At 45.0% G+C, this 22,917-nt stretch overlaps 1 protein-coding gene across 1 annotated transcript in view; it reads left to right on the top strand.

The window, feature by feature from the left end:
• The first annotated feature begins 5,991 nt into the window (after positions 1-5,991).
• The window catches only part of LOC308520520 (lymphokine-activated killer T-cell-originated protein kinase), a 29,530-nt gene continuing 12,604 nt past the window's right edge, over positions 5,992-22,917 (top strand). The window contains exons 1-3 of the mRNA XM_081093081.1: positions 5,992-6,093; positions 9,085-9,162; positions 18,363-18,456. Coding sequence (XP_080949207.1) covers positions 9,105-9,162; positions 18,363-18,456 — 152 coding nt within the window. The 5' untranslated portion in view covers positions 5,992-6,093; positions 9,085-9,104. The remainder of the gene's footprint in view (positions 6,094-9,084; positions 9,163-18,362; positions 18,457-22,917) is intronic.

Genomic DNA, 22,917 nt, shown 5'->3' with positions numbered 1-22,917 from the left:
GGAAGCGATGGTTCGCCCCAGGGCTTCTGGCACTATAGGCCTCCCATCTGGCAGAAATAGCCATCCAGCCTCTTCTTCCCGGGCCCTTAGTTTCTCAGCTAGCCTCTGCTTCTCCGGCAGATGATGAGTAGGCTTCTCTGGGAGCCTTTATGCTGGCAGGGCTACGAGAACTTCTAGGGGCCCTACTGGTCTTTTAGCCAATTCCTTGGCCTCCTGTAAGGGCAGTGTAAGGAGATATATCCTTGCAGTCCCTGGGTAGGTCTGGCAGGGCCAGTGCTGGGGCACTCACCAGGGCTTCTTAGATCTCCCCTGGCTCCTCCTCATGTTACTACTGCCGCCCCCGCATACCGCATACCAGGTGATGTCCATGTAGAGGGTTTCATCCGGATTCTGCAGGGGCTGGTCCACAAGGTTCTTGCGGAGGGGAGTGAGGGTAGTCAGTGTCTCCTTGCAGTCATGCAAAGGGGCCTCTCCCTCCACGTCAGGGAGGAGTGTGGCAGGGTTCAAGGCAGCTGTTTTCAGGAAGCTAAAAGGTTCACTCTTTTTCCTTTTTCCCACCAGAGGGCCTGAGTGAGTGCTATGAGTTTCACAAGGAAGTCCACCGTTTGGCCCCCCAAACTGTCAGGGTTATCCTGGGTTCTTGGGGGCCAGCTGAGCCCTGACAACCCTAATCCACCTCCTTCACCAACATGGGAGTCGGTTCCCTCGCACTTTTAGGGCATTTTTGTTTCCAATGTCCATCCTTTCTGCAAAATGCACATTGATTTTTCCCAAGCCGGGGTTGGACTCCTTTTCTTCCGCAAGGCTTTTCTTGGCCCTTGTTGTTTCTCTGGCCTCTTGGGCCTTTTTTTTTTCCATTTAAGGCCAGGAGGACCTTGGCCATCTGGGTGTTTAAACCTGCCGTCGGGTCCTCCCAATTGTTGAAAACCTTCTGGGCCACCTCAACCAACTCAGAGATTGATTTCTCCTCAAAGCCTTCTAATTTCTGTAATTTTTAATATCTGGGGTCGACTGGGAAACAAATGTAACATTGACAGCCCTCCGATTTTCCGGGGCATCAGGGTTAGGCCCCTGGACTGTCTCTGCCATTTTAGAGAGGTTTGTGGGTCTCCAAGCAGTAGCTTGGATGGTCCCTAATAGAGTCTGGCGATACCGATCGAGAGCCTCCTTTCCCCTGTCACTATTGGGGTTTCAGTTGGGTTGCCTGGAGGGAAACACAGCCTTTAATCTATCTTTAAATGGTAAGAAGAAATTTACAATGTGTCTATAATTAAATAGATAGGTATAGCTGTTCCCTGTAGTAGGGCTCCCCTTATTTGACTTGTTCTCTCAGAATGGACTAAAGGAGCTTTATTTCCTTATAGGGTCTTACATGTCACAGGACCTCACAGGGTCTGTAATTCCTGTAACAGAGAGCCAGTATTCACTACTTTACTAACCCCCTCTGTTCTAGACAGGCCTTCCCCAGTTTCCTACAGTTGAGGTTTTGTGCCAGCCCTGACATGGGCATGGTCGCACAGGCCTGTAAGACAGTATACAGGTAGCTTAACCCCTATTCAACTGGGCTTGGACCTCTGTCTAGCAAATTGCAGTCTATAAGTTCAATATGCAGCCTCCGGTCCTCCTAACTAACCCAACGAGGTTTCGGCTGGTCTCTGAGTCAGACTTCTCCTCTCTTGGAGAATTTCAAAGTCCTGATGGCTCCCAGGTCCAGGGAGAGTGCTCTTTTCTTAACTCTGTTTATTAGTTACAGGGCCCTGCTTTTCTTGTCTTTCCACAAGTCCCCTTTTATGGCAGAGCAGCGACGAGGCCTCTTTGAAGAGAGTGCACTGGAAGGGGCTATCAGCCCCTCCTCTTCCAGCAGCAACAGGTACTAAACCCCTTCAGAACATTTGCAAGCAGGGAGCTTTTACTAGCTCTATCTGCAGCTTTCATAGATCTCAGGCTTGCTACGCTTTCTGGGGCTGTAGGAAGGCTAGTACTAGTCACTGGCTTCTGGCTTAACTGCTGTAGCCTGCAAGCCAAAGGCCTAAGTCTTGTATTGCTTGTTGTAAAACATTCATTTTTTACTGGGCAGCAGCAGGGCAGCTCTAATGTCAGGTAAATTTCTGCTGTTCTCTACTTTCTTGCTGCTGCTGCTGCTGCTGCTTTTTTTTTTTTCAGGGCCACTGCAGGCAGCTCAGGCATCCAGCCCCCCTTCTTTGATCATTCACTCCCCAATCTAGTCTGGAGCTGGGGAATAGCGTCTCAATCTGCCTTGCATACCCAGAGGGCTGCCCGTCTGGCCCCAGATCTAGAGGGCCGGCCTGCCGTAGTGGCAACATAGGAACTGCAGGACTGGCAGATGTCGCAGGGTCCTGCAGGTTCTCCCCCTCTCTCTCTCTCCCTCCATACGCTGTCCCTGTCTAGTATGGGATGGACTGAAGGGGTTGAAGGACGACAAAGCCCCTCCCGTCGGTGGGTGCGGAGGGAAGACAATTGGCATCGGGGAGGCAGGGGCTCCGGGTCAAGAGCTGGTGGCATGGCCTGGGCCTGAGGCCGGGGCTCACCCAGATCCGATGCCTGGGGACCATAGGGGGGCAGCTGGCTAATGGGTTCCTCCTGCTCTCCCTGAAGGACCAGGGGAGCCTTTCCCTTCTTGGGCCCGGCCAAAAAAATTGTCTGTCTCTGTCCCAATTTTCCCCTCGAGAGGCAAGCCCTTATCTACCGGGGTTTCTTGGACAATATGTCAATCCAAACCTGAATATAAGGAATTTGATCAGGATGCCCTGGGCGGCCGTATATGACATAATGGACCCGGCAGGCAGTGGTCAGATCAAAAGACCCTGCATCCGGCCACCCCTCCTGGAAAGTGGGCCACTCCCGTTTACAGAATCGCTGTAAATCAAAAGCATTAACATTATAACCTTTAAATCTACCCTAGAACTTCAGTTTAATACAGTAAATTTACAACCTAGGTTAGAGCAACTGATAGAAATCTTTATTAGCTAAGTGGGCTGATTCCCCTTTAATAGTGAGCAAAAGACTCTGAGAAAAAAAATAATTCTCGCAGCTGCAAGAGGCTTTTGAAAGACCATAAAGGGGCCAGCCCAAACGTTCAGCCAAGCTTATCAATAGAAAGTAGAATAAATCAAAGTAGCGTTTACTTCACACAGACCAGTAATGATTTACACTTTCTTAGTAGCCTAGCCCAGGCTGGAGCTGTATCCAGTCCCCCTTCTCTGTAGCAATTTGGCTAGTCCCACACAAACTTTGTCCCGACCCCATGATGACTGGTGGTGAGAGACAGACAAGGGAGGGGGTGACCTGTTTTTATAGATCCTCATGCAGATGCCCGCCTGACTGGAGTCATGGAGCCACACAAAGGAGAGGAGAGGGCAGGCCCCCTCCCTCCACACTCACATACTTTCACCAGACATTCATTCAGAGTTTAAACAATCCAACTAATTCCTAACAATTTCCCAATTCCTGAGGGAGCTCTATAGCTTCCCGGGAGGTGATCAAGCTCCCCTTCCACTCACCCGGAGTGGGCCTGATTGTTAGGGGGTCGACGAAGATGACTGACCCTACCCCATTTGACAAAGACAAAGACAACAAAGAACAGAGACAAAACAAACCAGCCAAATGCAACCTAAGGTTGCCCGGAACCTGCAGCTTGCTCCTTGAAGTCCTGAAAATTTTCAAGAAACATTGCAGCAGGGTACACACAGAAGCAGACAACTTTTTGGCAATAAACACCAAAACAAACAAATACCAGACAGACAAACCCAGTGCAGCCTACAGCCGCACAAACCAGGGACCCCCGGCCACCGTCGTGGCCGTGGGTCAGGACCAGGAGTACCGCTGCGTCCAGCCCTCCGTATAGGTCCTTCCGTGGGACGTCCCAGTTCCTGTTTAACGACTGGTCCTTACCTCTCTCGAGAGTCCAGGTGGCTCGGTTTCCGAATTGAAAGTTTTTGGGTGGACTGGAGGCCTCCTTGGTAATCGTTGTCCACAGGTGTGGGGTATCTCGCTGAGTGCCCGGCGACAAGTGGGGGAGAGCCTCCTGCCTTAAATAGGGGGTCCCTCTCACCCCTGCTGGGGGAGAGCCTCCTGCCCTAAATAAGGGGTCCCTCTCACCCCTGCTGGGGGAGAGCCTCCTGCCTTAAATAGGGGGTCCCTCTCCTCCCTGCCGGGGGAGAGCCTCCTGCCCTAAATAAGGGGTCCCTCTCACCCCTGCCGGGGATCTCGCTGCGGGCCTCCAAATGTTATGGGTTAGCTCAGCGAGATAGACCACCGACTCAGAATTTAAATTTTAAGAGCCTTTATTAAGCTGACCAGCTGACTGCTAGCTGTGTCCTTCCCATAAGAGCCCACAGCTTGCAGTGCTGACCAAGAGTACAGCAAGACCTTTTATCTGCAACACTACAAAGTATTTTTTTTAAAAAAGAAAAAAACTGCAAAGCGGGTCATTAGCCGTTCCTGGTACTGGCAGGGTAAAAAGTTTACATAAAATTTACGAGCAGGGTCACATCTGCCTGGGTTCAATCATAACACATTGCTTTTCTAGTGAGGTAATTAGCCATTTTTCTTTCCCATGGTCCCTGTCCCTCAGTCTACTCAGTAATTCTTTTTTGTCAGGCCCCTGCCCCTAGCACAGTCACCACAACATGAGGAACTGTATTAAAGGGTCGTGGCATTAGGAAGGTTGAGAACCACTGCTCTACTTGGAAGGTTCTTCCACTAGCTCCCCACCTGGCCTCTAGTTTACAAAATAAAGAAGGAAGAAAGCCCAGAGGGAATAGGAGGACAATGAAGGAGGGAGGTTTGACCTTTGAGCTCAGGAGTTGCTCTAGTGACCAAATCAAAGAGAATGTGGACAACCAGAGGGGATATTGAGGCACAAAAACTGCAGCCTTATAAAATGGGGGGGTGGGGGGGCGGGAAGGGGGAAGGAACTGGGAGGGACTCTGTCCCCCTTCCCACGTGGAAATCTGTGCTTGTCCTTCAATAAATTTCCACCTTTGTTATACCATCTTCCGTCCGTGGTTTCATTCTCTGACTCTGACGGACAAAGAATTGGGGAAGCCATCCTGCCCAGGGGAACACCGTGTGTTCTAGTCCCCAAATCCTGTATCAACATGAAGTGTGTGTGTGCGTTTCTATTCTTGGGACATTTCCCCACCTCCTACCCAGCAGAGTCTATTCTCCTCCTAAGCTCTGTGACTTAATCACCGGCCGTCTCTCGCATTAACTACTATAGCATTTCCTACGCGGTGGGCACTCCGTACACACCTGCAGCGTAGTAGGTGCTCTATAAATACTTGCTGAATAAATGAACACAAGTTGAACTGAATGTGGTTATTACAAGTTAGCAGAATTTCTAAATATCGATGTTTCTTCTCAGCCAAAAATGATTGCTACTCCATGCTAATGCGCTTTTAGTTAATAGTGTTTCAAGGCCAAACGAATTTGTAATAATTGTAATAAAAATTACATAATAATCATTAAACATTCTGAGAGTATTTTTAATTGGGGAAGAATTTCAGCCTTACATACAGGCATATATAGTCTATTAAGCCAGAGTTGACCCTCTGAAGCAGTGGTTCTCAACCTTGGCTGCACGTTAGAATCACCTGGGAATCGTTTTAAAATCCTGATTTCTGGGCCTCATCCTCCGGAAATTCTGTTTCTTTGTTATGGGGTGGGGCCACATTAGTAACAAAGATTCTAACGTGCAGCCAAGGTTGAGAACCACTGCTCCGAAGGGCTGGTATTGGATATAAAAAGCAGTTTGTCCTTCCCTGCGTTTCTCTTCCTTCCATTTATCTTTTTTTCTTTTCTTTTTTTTTTCCCTTCTATTTATCTTAAAGGATCCCTATTTGGTGGTAAAATGGAATCAGTACAAAGAAAGACCGGAAAGAAGAACGGACACGACTAGTTTTGTCCTTCGCGCCACCCCGTAGTTTGCGGCCGCCACCGGGGACGCGAGCGCGTTTTTGAAAGCCCGGCGGGTTCCAGTCACAACGACCGTAGCGGGAGGTGTGCTCGGCCGGCGCGACGCGGAAGTAGCCGCGGGGTCCTGTTGGCGGCCCCTCGGGACCAGTTTTTGAGGTAACGTTGGCCGGGGCCTCTCGTCCGCCGGCTCCTCTTCCACCTGGAGCGCGAGCGCCGCGCCGCCCGGGTAAGTGGGTGTGGGGGGCCCTTTCCGCGCGGGCCCGGGTGCCTGGTCGAGCGTTGGCGTAACAGCTCGCGGCCTCGCAGGAAAGTTGAAGACGCTGGAAAGCGGTCGTTAAACTGGGAATTCTCTTAGGATCCTTTCCTGTGACCCAGACCCCAGAATCACGGGGTAGGATGGGGATTTGGTGGGAGAAGTTGTTCTTTCTCGAAGCGAAGCCCGGCCGTCTGCCCTGGTGGTGGCAGCTCCGTGGGCGGGTACGTCGGTCAGGCAGGTGGGGGAGCCCCGGCCTGGCCAGCTGCAGTGGGTTCCGGAGGGCTCGCGGGGAGGCCCCCCTCCAGGCCGGTGTTGGCGGTGCACCAGATCCGAACACCAGGCCGGATGCCGGGTGGGAACTGTCGTCTCGATTTCCGCTCTGCAGGGAGTTAGAGCCGGTGAAGGGTCTGTGGCCGGGACGGGGGGGGGCTGGAGTTGGAGGGAGAAGGGCGAAGCACAGTTCCCTGCTTCGAACCCCGCAACTAACGTCGTCCCCGGCTTCCAGGTGAGCTGACGGCGCAGGTGGAGGGAGGATGTAAACCACCGGCCTCTGTGAACTCCCGGACTAGGGAGTGAACGGGCTGTGCCGCCGTCCCCAGGAGTCCTCCAGAGGGCGCCCCGGGTGCGGGCCCTCGGGCATGATCCGATCAGAACTTGCGCCCCGCGCGCGCCCCCCCGCGGAGCTCCTGTGGGCTTATCTACACTTAGCGGCGCCGCGGTGTCTCTCTTTAGCCAGATGGTGGCTGACAAGTGAATGGAAAGGGGATCTTGAGTGTGAATCGAAAGGCAGTGGTGATTGTAGCTACCTTTAAAAACAATGAACAGACGCCTTGTTAATAGAAAAGTAAAGCCGGGCCTTTGAGATGATTTCTTTTTCCTTGGCACAGAGTTTTCAAAGGTGCCGCGTATTAAGGGCTCTACGAGAAATTAAAGCAAGTATTTTTTATAGGCAAACCAAATGAGCTTTAGACATGTAGGAACGGTTTGTTTTACAGTAAGTAACGAATAATATGAAACCTCACTATTTTTTAAAATATATTTTATTGATTTTTTACAGAGAGGAAGGGAGAGGGATAGAGAGTTAGAAACATCGATGAGAGAGAAACATCGATCAGCTGCCTCCTGCACGCCCCCCCCCCCCCCACTGGGGATACGCCCGCAATTAAGGTTTGTGCCCCTGATGGGAATCGAACCTGGGACCCTTCAGTCCGCAGGCCGTCGCTCTAGCCACTGAGCCAAACCGGTTCGGCGAAACCTCACTATTTTTTAAAAAAGAAAAATTAATTTATTTGTAAAAAAGGTTCTATAAGAAATATGTTATGGAAGAAATAGAAAGCCCGGATTAACTTGCATGTATGTGCAGTATGTACATTTTATTTGCATAGACGATTTTTATAATAGCTAATTGAGATGTAATTCACGCAGCATAAAATTCATCCTTTGAAAGTATATAATTCACACATATGTAATACCCTTTGTAATACTGTAAGCAATAAAAAAAAAAGAAAGTATATAATTCAGTGATAGACTCAATCCCATTGTTGAATATATTCAACCACTACCTAATTTAGAACATTTTCATCACCCCCAAAAGAAGCCCCACACCCACTTCCTCCCTTCCGCCTAACCCCCTGGCAGCTGCTAAGCTATTTTTGTCTGGATTTGCCTATTCTGGACATTTCGTGTAAATGGAATTACCTATTCATTCATCACCTGTTGGATATTTCTGTTCCCTTTTTTGGGGCTGCTATAAATAATGCTGTTTGCATAGACAATTTCTTTAAAGGGTGTGAAAGACCTTTTAACTATTAGGAAGTGTGAGAAGGAGATTGACTCTTTACCTTTTTGTAGTGGCGATTTTTTTTAACCAACTTCATATATTTTTAATTAAGACAAAAAATGCCCTAGTTGATTTGGCTCAGTAGGTAGAGTGTTGGCCTGGGAACTGAAGGGACCCAGGTTCGATTCCCATCAAGGGCACGTGCCTTAGTTGCAGGCTCAATCCTGGCCCCCGCCTTGTGCAGGAGGCAACATATCACAAGTGAGACACATCTATGTTTCTTTCTCTCTGCTGGGTTTGATTGGTTGTGAGCGCGATCCCTAGTAGGGGTAGTAGTGCAGGAAGCAGTAGATGGATGTGTCTCTCTCATCAGTGTTTCTATCTCTTTCTCCCTTCCTCTCTAAAATAAAAAAACAAAACAAAAAACTACATATGAAAAAATATATAGTATTATATATAGTATTATATAGTGAAAAAATCTTTCACTAATAGTATGGCCTTGGGTAAGGAATTGTACCTGTCTGGGTTTCAGTTTTCTCATTTCTCATGTAAATAAAATTGGACTAGATATTTTTCTTTTTTAAAAGTATTTTTTTACCATGAGTGAAAACTTTATCGCTCCAAGCAATTTACATGAATGTCACCAGCACCTCATTGGGGCAAATATATAAAAAGCACAATCTTCTCAGCTAATGCACTGTACAGAAGCTTCCCAGGCCACACCCTCTGCACAACGGTTGCATTTCAATGGCAGCAGCTGTACTTGCTGGAGCCTCCTTTGCAGGTGCAGTTCTAGGCACACTTGGTGGGGCTGGGGGAGCAGTAGCTTTTTCAACATGTTTTACAGTTGCAAGCTGTGCATTTGTAGTTGTCTCTACAGATGCATTTTCCTCCAGACCATCAGGAGCATTCCCTGGGGTCCATGGTCCAGGTGTCTAAGAGGCTCCCGTGCTGGAGAAGGGAGGCTCTGGACTAGATCATGATCTTTTTCAGTTCTCAAATTTAATGCTTAATATGATAAAATGAAAGCTACTATAGGAGGTTTTTCTTAATGAATTAGAGTTGTGTTCTTTATAACTGCAATGTAACTTTCAATTTATTTTTATCATAGGACCTAGATTGATTATTACAATGGAAGAAATCAATAATTTTAAGACACCAAGCAAATTATCTGAAAAAAGAAAATCTGGTAAGATAGGTATACTTTACTAGTATACCTTTTTTCATTGTTATTGTTATTAGAACTGTAGTTTGATGCTTTAATTACCACCCACAAATTTAGATTAAGTCCTCTTTATAATGTTGGTCTTAACAAATTAGACTTACTTTATAGGCCAGGAAATGGTCATCCTGGCCATGACCTGATTTCCTTTATTCCTGATTATCTGAATGTATGTTGAACTTTTCAGAATCTATTGGGATAGTTTTATTTTTTAGTCTGTCAATATGGTAAATTCTGTTAATTTTAAAATGTTAAACCAAACTTTCACTCCTGAGGTAAAGCCAATTTAGTCATGAGGTATTTTATATATTGCTTGATTCACTTTGCTAATATTTTCTGTGTTCAAGAGGGATATTGGACTGTTGCTGTTTTTTGGGGTTTTTTGGAATGTCTGTCTAGTTTTGGTATCAGGGTATTCTGTATTCATAAAGTAAGATGGGAAGTGTTCCCTTTTCTTGAAGAGTATATGTAGAAGTAATATATTTCTTCTTTAAATGGTAGAATTCACCAGTAAAGCCATATGGGCCAGAAGTTTTCTTTATAGGAAGTTTTTTTTTCTTCAGTTTTTTATTTTAATATTATATTAATATTTTAAGAAAAAGATCTTAAATATAATAATGTTACATACAATAAACAATATCTCAAGAAAAACGATTTTAAATATGATAATGTTACATGCAATAAATACCAGTTATTCAAGAAAAATGATCTTATATATAATAATACTAGAGGCCCAGTGCAGGAAATTCTCCAACTGCTGGTCAGGGCCTTCCTTCTTTCTGCGCCGAACCCTGGTGGTCAGCGCATGTCATAGCAAACAATTGAACTCCTGGTTGGTCGAACTCCAGAGGGGACACTTTGCATATTAGGCATTTATATACATACTAGAGGCCCGGTGCACAAAAATTTGTGCACTGGGGGGGCGGTCCCTCAGCCCGGCCTGTGCCCTCTCGCAGTCTAGGACCCCTCGTGAGATAACGCCCTGCTGGCTTAGGCCTGCTCCCGGGTGGCAGAGGGCAGGCCCAATCCCTAGGTGCAGCCCCTGGTTGGCCTCAGAGCAGGGCCGATTGGGGAGTTGGGGCGCTGCCCCCCTGTCATGCACAGAGCAGGACGGATTGGGAGGTTGCGATGCCACCCTCAGTCACGCTCAGGGTAGGGCCGATTGGGGGGTTGGGGCACCGCCCCCTGTCACACTCAAGGCAGGGTCGATAGGGAGGTTGCGGCGCCACCCCCTGTCACGCACAGAGCAGGGCCCATCAGGGTGGTTGGGGCTCCTTACCCTGTCATACACAGAGCAGGGTTGATCAGGGGGTTGGGGAGCTCCCCCCTGTCACGCACAGAGCAGGGCCCATCAGGGGGTTGAGGAGCTCCCCCCTGTCATTCACAGAGTAGGGCCGATAGGGGAGTTGGGGCACCGCCCCCTGTCAAACATACAGCAGGGTGGATCAGGGGGTTGGGGCGCCGCCACTCTCACACTCAGGGCAGGGCCGATGGGGAGGTTATGGTTCTACCCTGTCACAAACAGAGCAGGGCCCGTGGGGGGGGCGGGGGGAGGTGGTTGGGGCACCGCACCCTGTCACACACAGAGCAGGGCCGATCAGGGGGTTGGGGCGCCGTAGCCTGTCACACACAGAGCCGCAGGGCGATCAGGGGGTTGGGGAGCTCCCCCCATCAGTCACAGAGCAGGGCTGATCAGGGGGTTGGGGCGCCTTCCCCTGTCACGAACAGAGCAGGGCGGATAGGGAGGTTGTGGCCCCGCCCCCTGTCACACACAGAGCCACAGGGCGATCAGGGGGTTTGGGCACTGCCCTCTGTCACGCTGATCCCGGTGCTGGGAGGCATATTACCCTTTTACTATATAGGATAGAGGCCTGGTGCATGGGTGGGGCTGACTGGTTTGCCCTGAAGGGTGTCCTGGATCAGGGTGGGGGTCCCCACTGGGGTGCCTGGCCAGCCTGGGAGAGGGAATGATGGCTGTTTGCAGTTGGTCACACATCCTTCAGGGTGGGGGTCCCCACTGGGGTGCCTGGCCAGTCTGGGTGAGGGGCTGAGGGCTGTTTTCAGGCTGGTGGGTGACGGAAGCTCCCAACTGCTCCTTTTTTTCTTTTTTTTTTTTTATTCTGGGGCAGCTTTAGCTCTGAGGCTCCAGCTCTTAGGCCTCTGCTGCTAAAAGCAGGTATCTGGTTTGTTTGCGTTCTATAGTCTAAACAATGTATAACTCCAACTCTGAGATCCCGGCTCGCTGAAAGCAGGTTTTTGGGGTTTTGTTTAGCTTCTGTATTTGTTACAATGTTTCAAACTGCAGGCTCAGAGGCAGGCAAGGCAGGTGGGGAACGTTGGAGTCCTCCGTCACTGAAGCAAGCAAGCCTCATGTTAGTTTCAAGCTGCCTGACTGCCGGCCGCCATCTTGGCTGCAGTTAATTTGCATATCGCCCTGATTAGCCAATGGGAAGGGTAGCAGTCGTATGCTAATTACCATGTTTCTCTTTTATTAGATAGGATATAGATTACATGCAATAAACATTAATATGTAAAGAATAAAAGGATTTTAAGTATAATAATATTACCAAAACTGTACTAACATAGTATGATATCACAGAAGTTGTAGGAAATACTAAAAATCTGCAAATAACAGGATTATTTCTATTATATTCTAGAATACTTTTTTCTCCTCTGACTCTTTGTTCATCAGTTTACGTTGTTCATTATATTCCACAAATGAGTGAGATCATATGATATTTATTTTTCTCCAACTTGCTTATTTCACTTAGCATGATGCATTTAAAGTCTATTTTGTTGGATATGAATACTGCTACTCCAGCTTTTTTATCTTTTCCATTTGCATGGAAATTTTTTGTTCACCCCTTCACTTTCATCCTGTGTGTCTTTTGTTTTGAGGTGGGTCTCTTGTAGACAGCATATGATTGGATCATGTTTTTGTATCCATTCAGCTACCCTACACCTTTTGATTGGAGTATTTAATCCATTTACATTTAGGGTTATTATTGAGAACTACTTATTTATAGCCATTTTAATTTTGTATGGCTAGGTTTCTCTCTCTGTTTCTTCTCAGCATTCTCTTACAGCAATCCCTTTAGCATTTTTTGTAATGCTAGCTTGGTGGTGATGAACTCCTTTAGTCTTTTTTTGTCTGGGAAGCTGTTTATTTGACCATCTATTTTGAATGATAGCCTTGCTGGATATAGTAATCTTGGTCTCAGATCCTTGCTTTCCATTACCTTGAGTACTTCATGCCATTCCCTTCTGGCCTGTAAAGTTTCTGATGAGAAATCAGGTGTCAGCCTCATGGGAACTTCTTTGTAGGCAACAACTTTCTTTTCTTTTGCTGTCTTTAAAATTCTCCCTTTGTCTTTAATTTTTGGCATTTTAATTATGATATTATGATGTGTCTGGGTGTGGGTCTGTTTGGGTTCTTCTTGTTTGGTGTTCTCTGTGCCTCCTGAACTTGTGTGACTTTTTCCTTTTCCAGGTTAGGGAAGATTTCTATCATTATTTCTTCAAACACCTTCTCTATTCCTTTCTCCCTTTTTGCCTCTTCTGGCATTCATACTATTCTAATATTGTTACATTTCACATTGTCCCACAGCTCCCTTAGGCGGTCCTGTTTTTTAATTGTTTTTTCTTTCTGGTTCTCTAATTGAGTGATATTTTCAACTCTGTCTTCTAATTCACTGATTCGATCCACAGCTTCCCCTAATCTGCTGTGTATTCCTTCCAATGTGTTCTTTATTTGTATGTCATTCTTTATCTCAGACTGTTCTTTTTTCATAGTTACTATATCTTTTTTCATATTGTTGAGCATTTTTATTTATTTTTATTTTTTTAATATATTTTATTGATTTTTCACAGGGATGAAGGGAGAGGGATAGAGAGCTAGAAACATCGATGAGAGAGAAACATCGATCAGCTGCCTCTTGTGCACTCCCCACTGGAGATGCGCCCACAACCAAGGCACATGCCCTTGACTGGAATCGAACCTGGGACCTTTGAGTCTGCAGGCTGATGCTCTATCCACTGAGCCAAACCGGTTAGGGCTTGTTGAGCATTTTTAACATCATTACTCTGAATTCTGTTTCAGATAAATTTCTTATCTCTTTCATTTATTTATCTCTTTTTCTGGAGAATTCGCTAGTTCTTTCATTCGGGGGTTCTTTCTTTGTTTCCTCAGTTTGGTTGTCTCTTTGGGTTTGTGACTATGTTTTATATAGATCCTCTATACCTCTCAATCTCTAGTGCAGGATAGTGTTAAAGGTTGTTTCTGACTTATTGGATCAGGCAAAGACTCCAAACCTCCAGAGACTGCCTCTGTCCACAGACTAGTAGGATTCCGACTTGAATTGCCCCCAGCCAGGCAATGGTCCTCAGGTGTGGCAAGACTCTTCCCCCAAGGCAAGGCAGATGTCTATGTGGGAAAGATGTCCTCCACAGTGTGAGGGAATTACACAGCGCAGGAAACTTGGGGTGTCTGCCTTCTGAGCTCTATCCCCCGAGTCCCCAGTCATGAGTTCTGCTCTTACAGCTCCAGTCCACTTCACCGTCCCTCTGCCAGAGCACAAGGTGGGTGGCTCAGGGAATTTTTGTGCGTTGGCTCTTTAAGAGGGTGCCCGAACTTTTAGCTGCCACTCCTTGGCAGACAACATCCCACTGCTTTTCACAGCTAGATGTGGGTACCCTCCTCAGTTTTGGTGCTCTCTGCTAGGGAGCCCAACTTCGGGATTAGATCCCAGAGTTCTCAGTGGCACCCCCACCCCCACCCCCCCCAGCTGAGATATCTCTCCGGGACTTCAGTTGCCATCTTTGGGTGCCCCACCAGTCCTCTAGCGCCTCTGCCCCTCCTACCAGTCTCTATGCGGTCTCCACCTTTGGTCCTTGGGCATCAGGGTTCTCTCCTGTGAGTTTTCCATTGATTATTCAGGAAGCCTTTCCGTATTTCACTTGCTATTCCAGCTTGTTCCTGGGAGCATGTCCATGCAGAACCCTCCTACTCTGCTGCCATTTTAAATCTCCAAATTGTTTTGAAGTTTTATTTTTTACCTATGAATTGAACTGAGTCCTAAATTTGTCTAGTTTTCCTGGATGTTTAGCTACAGCTCTCCAGACTAATACTTACTTTCTTCCCATCCTTAGCCTTGGAATCAATGACTACTAAAATCTTCTTTATAGGAAGATTTTAACTGTGACTTCACAGTTAAAATCTTCTTTATAGGAAGATTTTTAACTGTGACTTCACAGTTAATTGATATTGGGCTATTCAAGTTATCTATTTCTTCTTGTGTAAACTTTGTTAGTGTTTTTCAAGGAATTTGTTTATTCTAAGTCAGCCGTGGGCAAACTACGGCCCGCCGGATCCAGCCCGTTTGAAATGAATAAAACTAAAAAAAAAAAAGACCGTACCCTTTTATGTAATGATGTTTACTTTGAATTTATATTAGTTCACACAAACACTCCATCCATGCTTTTGTTCCGGCCCTCCGGTCCAGTTTAAGAACCCATTGTGGCCCTCGAGTCAAGAAGTTTGCCCAACCCTGTAATCTAAGTTGTCAAATTTATGTGCATAAAGTTATTTATGACATACTCTTACTACCCTTTTAATGTCAGTAATGTCAGCAGGGTCTGTGGTGATATCTTTTTGATTTCTGGTACTGATTTTTCTTCCTTGATCAGTTTATCTTGGTGAATGTTTCATGCAATTGAAAAGATCACATTTTCTACTGTTTTTTGGTATAGTGTTACATAAATATCAATGAGGCCAATCTAGTTGACTTACGTTGAACAAGTTCAGGTCTTCTGTATCCCTATTGATTTTCTGTCTATTCTGTTACTGAGAGAGGTGTATCTTCAACTACAATTGTGGATTTGTCTATTTTTTAAAATATGTTTTTACAGAGAGAGAGGAAGTGAGAGGGAAACATCAGTGAGAGAAACATTGATTGGCAGCCTCCTACACGCCCACACTGGGAATCAAGCTCACAACCCCCAGGCATGTGCCCTGACTGGGAATGGAACCAGTGACTTCTTATTTCATGTGTTGATGCTCAACCACTGAGCCATATCAGCTGGGCTTGATTTGTCTAATTTTTTCTTTCCATTCTATCACTTGTTTTACATTTTTTGAAACTTGTTATTAGGTACATATACATTTAGGAAGGTTTATTCTTTGATGAATTTACCCCCTTACTGATATGAATTGTTTTTATTTATCTGATGTTGTACTCTCTTCTAAGTTCACTTTATGTGATATTAATTGAACCACTCCAGTTTGATTAGTGTTTGAATATTATGTTTTACAACCCTTTACTTTTAACCTATTTGTGTCTTTATATTTAAAGTGAGTTTATTACATAGCATGTAGTTACTTATGTCTTGTTTTGGTTTTATCATGTCAACTTCTGCCTTATATTGGACTGTTTAGTCACTGTCTACATGTGGCTATTTAAATTTAGATTCAAATGAATTAAAACTAAATAAAATTATAAATTTAGTTTCTTAGTTATACTAGTCACATTTCTATCATGACAGGAAGTTCTATTGGATAACACTGTGTAGACCATTTACATTTAATGTAATTCTCTATGGTTGGATTTAAATCTATTTTTTTTATTGTCCATAGCAAATTGGTGATATCCTTATTTTTCTTCCTAATATTTTTCTCTGTGCTTCATTTTTTTTTTAATATATTTTTATTGATTTCAGAGAGGGAGGGAGAGGGAGAGAGAGATAGAAACATCAATGATGAGAGAGAATCATTGATCGGCTGCCTCCTGCATGCCCCCTGCTGGGGATTGAGCCTGCAACCCAGGCATGTGCCCTTGACTGGAATCGAACCTGGGACCCTTCATTCCGCAGGCTGATGCTCTATCCACTGAGCCAAACCAGGTAGGGCTGTGCTTCATTTTTGATATTTTTTGTTGTTTTGTCTTAAAATTTAGTGACCTTTTGCTCTAAGATGGTATCATTCTTATACTTTGTATTTTTCATTTCTCTTAAGTTCATTAGGATCTTTTTTAATTTTTCTGTCTTAATTTGTTATGCTCACATTTTCCTTTACATCATTAGTGTATTTTTTAAGATTTATATGTTAAGGCTTTTATCTGCTACTTCTATATCTGTATGTTTCTATTGGTTTATTTTTCTCCTGGAAAGGGTCATATTTTCTTGCTTCTTTCATACCTGGTAATTTTTTATTGGCTGTGAGAGATTTTACATGGTTAAGTGCTGAACTTTATTCCTTTGAAGGGTGTGTGATTTTGTTGTGCTGAACCTGCAGTTAAGTTTCCTGCACATTGGCTTTTTTCTTTTGAGTCTTGCTTTTAGGCTTTGTTCTAAATTTTTTCCTTAGGCTAAAATTTAGCTGCACTACTAAGTTATGACCCTTTAGAGCAGCGGTTCTCAACCTGTGGGTCGCAACCCCTTTGGGGGTTGAATGACCCTTTCACAGGGGTCGCCTAAGACCATTGGAAAACACATATATAATTATATATTGTTTTGTGATTAATCACTATGCTTTAATTATGTTCAATTTGTAACAATGAAATTGGGGGTCACCACAACATGAGGAACTGTATTAAAGGGTCGCGGCATTAGGAAGGTTGAGAACCACTGCTTAAAGGACTTTATTCAATGCCCTGTGTTAGAGTTACCACACTCTGGCTGATCGTAAGTGAACTATTCCTAGACCTGTGTCATCTCCCATCATGATTTAGCCTATTACTTGGGTTTGGTGGTTTCTTTAGCTTTGGGGAATCATGTCCATTATATGTACAGAAAGTATTTAGTCAAATGCTTAAAGGGAGATCTCTTTTTAGATCTCTGGAGCTTTCTTATTTTGTGGCTTCCTCTTTAGTTCTCTGCTCCATAAATTCTAGCTATTTAGGTTTCCTTGACCTATGACATCTCTCTCCTCAACTTGACAAGACCTCTGAGCTCTGTTTCTTTGTGCTTTGTCTAGAAACTGCTTTTTAGCAGTAAGTTAGGGTAACGATAGGGATCCCCCCATTTGTTTCTCTTCTCTCAAAGATCACAATCCTGCTCTGCCTATTGTCAGGTATATGAAAACTGTTATATTTTGTCAAGTTTTCTAGATGGCAATTCCAAGGGCAGTTAATTATTCACTAGCAAAAATAAGACTTCTATATTTTTTTTTATGACTATATAATGTTTTGTAATATAGATGTACTATAATTATGACTAATGATTATTACTAAGGGGTGTTTTTCTGCAGCCACAAAAGTGAATCCCAATCCTATATAATAAAAGCCTAATATGCTAAGTGTCCGGTCAACCGGTCGGCCGTTCAACCAATCAAAGCATAATATGATAATGATATGCTAGGCCGCTCAACTGCTCGCTAGGATGTGCACTGACCACCAGGGGGCAGATAGTTGACCAGTCGACCAGTTGCTGTGACATGCACTAACCACCAGGGGTTAGCTTGCTGCTGGGGTCCGGCTGATTGGGACTGAGTGAGACGGGCCGGACATGCCCTAGAGCCCTCCCATAGTCCCTCCCCAGCTGGCCAACCTCCCACATTCCTTGCCGGCCCTGATTGTGCACCGGTGGGGTGCACCAGTGGGGTCTTCTCGGCCTGGCCTGCGCCCTCTCGCAATCGGGACCCCTCGGGGGATGTCGGAGAACTGGTTTCAGCCCGATGCCACAGGCCAGGCCGAGGGACCCCACTGGTGCACGAATTCGTGCACTGGGCCTCTAATATTCAAATATATATGCTTGCATACATGTATGTGTATGATGTCTTTGGGCACATGCTGTACTGAGGTGTTGGCAAACTATTTGTAAAGGGCCAGATAGTAAATAGTTTAGACTTTAGACTTTGTTGGCCACACAGAAACACTATTGTATATTCTTATTTTACCTGTTTTTGTGTGTGTGTTTCTTTTAATCAACCCTTTCAAAAACATTTCTTAACTTCTGGACCATATAAAAACAAGCTTCAGTGTTACTGTAAGATAGAACTCCAAAAGTAGACTTGACCAAGGGGTCTCCATTTAAAATTAGGGTGGATAGTGTCAAATTGCTCTCCAAAAGATTATGCCAATTAATATACTCTTAACAATAGTGTATTGCAAATGTTCAGATGCATTTGCAGAAGTCTTTTCAAATACTAATTTTTAATTCTTTCTGACACTTAGTGTTATGTTCAACTCCATGTATAAAAATTCCTGCCTCTCCGTTTATGCAGAAGCTTGGCTATGGCACAGGGGTAAATGTCTACCTTATGAAAAGGTGAGTACACGATTTTAGATTAACCTTTTTACATGGAACCATAGTTCAACTGTACTTGGAGACAAAGGAAAATTCAAGTATTTAGATTTGAGGTATGTTCCTGATCCTGCTATATTCAGTCTCAGAACCTTTTATAACTTTACCAGAGCTCTCTACCTGGTATACATTTCTTTTAACTTTTCTCCTAATTAATTATTAAAGGAACAGTAATCTACCTTATAATTTTTCCTTGGCTTTATGGGAAGGGAAGCAGCCTGACTAACACAATATGTTTTTAGGTTTATATTGTTTCTAGATAGAAATGCTTTCTTTAATATAAAGCTAATTAATTGAGAATAGCATAGCAATAATATGTAAGTGGGTGTCTCGAAGCATTTTGGCCACTTAAACACTCCTTTTGTGTTTGTGTGCTGTTTTGTGAACATGTGTTTTTTAGTGAATAAAAACTCAGTCATCTAAGTTATTTTGAAAGAAAAAAATTTTTTTATACTCATGGCTAGTCTCATTTTTTTCCTCTTTCTTAAAAAATTGTCTTTAAATGTAAGTGTATTGTTAATAAAGTTCTACTGTATATAACAATCAAAAAGCTTCATATGGTGGCTGATTGAAAAGTAGCAGTCCCTGCCTGATTCTACTACTACTTGTAATGTGTCCCTGTCAGCCTGGGATTTTCCTCTCCTGGTAACCTGGAGATTGCCTTTGTTTCTCAGGTGAATTGGATCTTCTGTTGTTCTGTACCTCATGTCTTACTATTTCTTAGTTTACATCTTGTTTTGTTTGAGGACATTTGGTAGCTCCATATGAAAAAGTACACAGAGGTACCTTTTAAAAATATATATATTTTTATTGATTTCAGAGAGGATGGGAGAGATAGAAACATCAATGATGAGAGAGAATCATTGATTGGCTGCCTCCTGCACGCCCCCTACTGGGGATCGAGCCTGCAACCTGGGCATGTGCCCTTGTCTAGAGTCGAACGTGGGATCCTTTAGTCCACAGGCTGACGCTCTATCCACTGAGCCAAACCGGCTAGGGCAGGGGTGGGCAAACTTTTTGACTCGAGGGCCACAATGGGTTCTTAAACTGGACCAGAGGGCCGGAACAAAAGCATGGATGGAGTGTTTGTGTGAACTAATATAAATTCAAAGTAAACATCATTACATAGAAGGGTACGGTCTTTTTTGTTTTAGTTTTATTCATTTCAAATGGGCCAGATCCGGCCCGCGGGCTGTAGTTTGCCCACGGCTGGGCTAGGGCCACAAGAGATGCATTTTTGAGAATTGGCATTTCTAAAATGTTTTCATTCTACACTAATACTTGAATGGCTCTTTTTGTTTTTCTGGGCCAGAATTCTTGTTTGGACATAATTTTCCTCCACAACTTTGAGGACATTGTTCCATTATCTGTTAGCCTGCAATGTTGCTGCTGAGAATTCTGAAGCCTTTCTGATTGCCGTTTCTTTTGTTACCTGTTTTATGTTATCTACTAGAGGCCTGGTGCACAAAAATTTGTGCACGGGGGGGGGGGGGGGCGTTCCTTAGCCCAACCTGTGCCCTCTCGCAGTCTGGGACCCCTCAGGGGATGTCAACCTGCTGGTTTAGGCCCTCTCCCCGGGGGGGATCGGGCCTAAGCTGGCAGTCAGACATCCCTCTGGGAGCCTGGGAGCCCTCGGGGGATGTCCACTTGCCAGCGGGGAGCAGGCCTAAGCTGCAGTTGGACATCCTTAGCGCTACTGAGGAGGCGGGAGAGGTTCCCGCCACCACCGCTGTGTTGGCAGCTGTCAGCCTGGCTTGTCGCTGAGCAGAGCTCCCCCTGTGGGAGCGCACTGACCACCAGAGGGCATCTCCTGCATTGAGCATCTGCCCCCTGCTGGTCAGTGTGTGTCATACTGACCAGTCATTCCCAGTTGTTCTGCTATTAGAGTCAATTTGCATATTACCCTTTTATTATATAGGATAGAGGCCTGGTGCATGGGTGGGGGCTGGCTTTTTTGCCCTGAAGGGTGTCCGGGAACAGGGTGGGAGTCCTGCTGGGGTGCCTGGCCAGCCTGGGTGAGGGGCTGAGGACTGTTTTCAGGCTGGCCACACCCTTTTCAGGGTAGTGGTCCCCACTGGGGTGCCTGGCCAACCTGGGTGAGGGGCTGATAGCTATTTGCAGGCTGGTCAAGCTCCCTAGTGGGGACCCTCACCCCATGGGGGTGTGGCCAGCCTGGGTGAGGGGCTGAGGGCTGTTTTCAGGCTGGCCACACCCCTTCAGGGTGAGGGTCCCTACTGGGTGGGGTGCCTGGCCAGCCTGGGTGAGGGGCTGATGGCTGTTTGCAGGCTGGTCAAGGCCCACATGGGGAACCTCATCTCATGGGAGTGTGGCCAACCTGGGTGAGGGGCTTATGGCTGTTTTCAGGCTGGCTACAGCGCTTTCAGGGTGGGGGGCCCTACTGGGGTTCCTGGCCAGCCTGGGTAAGGGTCTGATTGCCATTTTCAGGCTGGCCATGGCCCCAGGCTGGAAGCAGGTATCTGGGATTTATTTATCTTCTATAATTGAAACTTTGTAGCCTTGAGCGGAGCTCAGGGCCGGCCAGGGCAGGCGGGAAGCTTGGCTTCCTCCATCGCCGGGGGCAACCTAAGCCTTCTGCTCACTCCAATTCCGTGGTCACTGCCATCTTTGTGATGGACTGATGGAGTGAGGGTGTGATGGTTAATTTGTATATTACTCTTTTATTAGATAGGATTCCTTCCAGTGTTCTGAACTTTGTATATTTATTTGTCACCAGTGTTCTGAAATTTCACAGTGACATGCATAGGTGTGGGATTCTGAAAATTCCTGTTCTTAAACTTTTAAGAAGTTATGTTTAAAATTCTTTACTGACATTTTTCACCCCTGTCTTCCTATTCTTTATGTGGATGTTCTACTTACTGGACTGATCTCTGTTTTTTCCCTGATTTTCCTATTTTCTCTTTGTTCTATTTTCCGAGAGATTTTCCCAACCTCATCTTCTGATACTTCTATTGAGTTTTTCATTTTTGTCTATTTTGTTTTTAACTAATTATCTGAAAGTTTTCCTTTTTAAAATGGCATCCTAAGACTTTTGGGAGTGCTAGAAATGTTCTATATATTGATCTTGATGGTGATAGCATGTATGAAAACTCATTGAGCATTTAGTATGCATATGGTCATGAATTACTGTGTTCCTGTATGTTCACAGGCATTCAACTTTACCAATAAACCTCAAACTAAAGACCCTCTGCTTTAGCCCCTTTCAGAACTAGTTTTCAGTCTTGAGAAGCTGAGGAGACAGGGAATGGGCAACTGCCTAGAGATACAGTATCAGGAAGGGTATCGAGGAATCTACCTGCTTATGAATAAGTTCAAGAAGTTCATGGGGCCTGTTGTCATTTATTTCCATCTGCTTTCTAGCTTCCAAAAGTTTGTTGTGTCTGCTTTGTTATCTCCATCCTTGTTGGTGGGTATATGTCTTAAACTATCCATTTGTTTTTACATGACTGAGGCTTCAGCGGGATCAAAATTGTATATGTATGTTCAAGGTATCAGTGGCCTAAAGCAGTGGTTCTCAACCTTCTGGCTCTTTAAATACAGTTCCTCATGATGTGACCCAACCATAAATTATTGTCGTTGCTACTTCATAACTGTAATGTTGCTACTGTTATCATAATGTAAATATCTGATATGCAGGATTGTCTTAGGCGACCCCTGTGAAAGGGTCATTCGACCTCCAAAGGGGTCGCGACCCACAGGTTGAGAACTGCTGGTCTAAAGTATATATATATATATATTTTAAATATATTTTATTGATTTTTTACAGAGAGGAAGGGAGAGAGATAGAGAGTTAGAAACATCGATCAGCCACCTTCTGCACATCTCCTATTGGGGATGTGCCCGCAACCAAGGTACACGCCCCTGACCGGAATCGAACCTGGGACCTCTTAGTCCGCAGGCTGACGCTCTATCCACTGAGCCAAACCGGTTTCGGCTAAAGTATATTTTTAATGTTAAATGAAGTTTGCATCCCCAGAATAAACCCAACATAGTTTTGATGTATTATTTTTTAAATATATAGTGATAGGTTTAGTTTGCTATTTGTTTAGAATTTTTGCATCTGTGATATAATTGATACTGACCTGTGGTTTTCATTTTATTGCTGTTTCTGTTTAGTTTTTTTCTTATATATTTTTTATTTATTTCAGAGAGGAAGGGAGAGGGAGAGAGACATAGAAGCATCAATGATGAGACAGAATCATTAGCTGGCTCCTGCATCCACTGGGGTTCGAGCCCGCAACCTGGGCATGTGCCCTGACCAGGAATTAAACTGTGACCTCCTGGTTCATAGGTCAACCAACACTCAACCACTGAGCCACGTCAGCCAGGCTCTGTTTAATTTTTGTAATTAAGTTTATACTAGGCTCTTAACTCTTTTTCTTTCTATTCCTTGGAAAAAATTGAATG

This window comes from Myotis nattereri (genome assembly GCF_964212035.1).
Source record: "Myotis nattereri genome assembly, chromosome: 5".
Classification (NCBI taxonomy): domain Eukaryota; kingdom Metazoa; phylum Chordata; class Mammalia; order Chiroptera; family Vespertilionidae; genus Myotis; species Myotis nattereri.
This window is presented reverse-complemented; position numbering and strand designations above follow the sequence as displayed.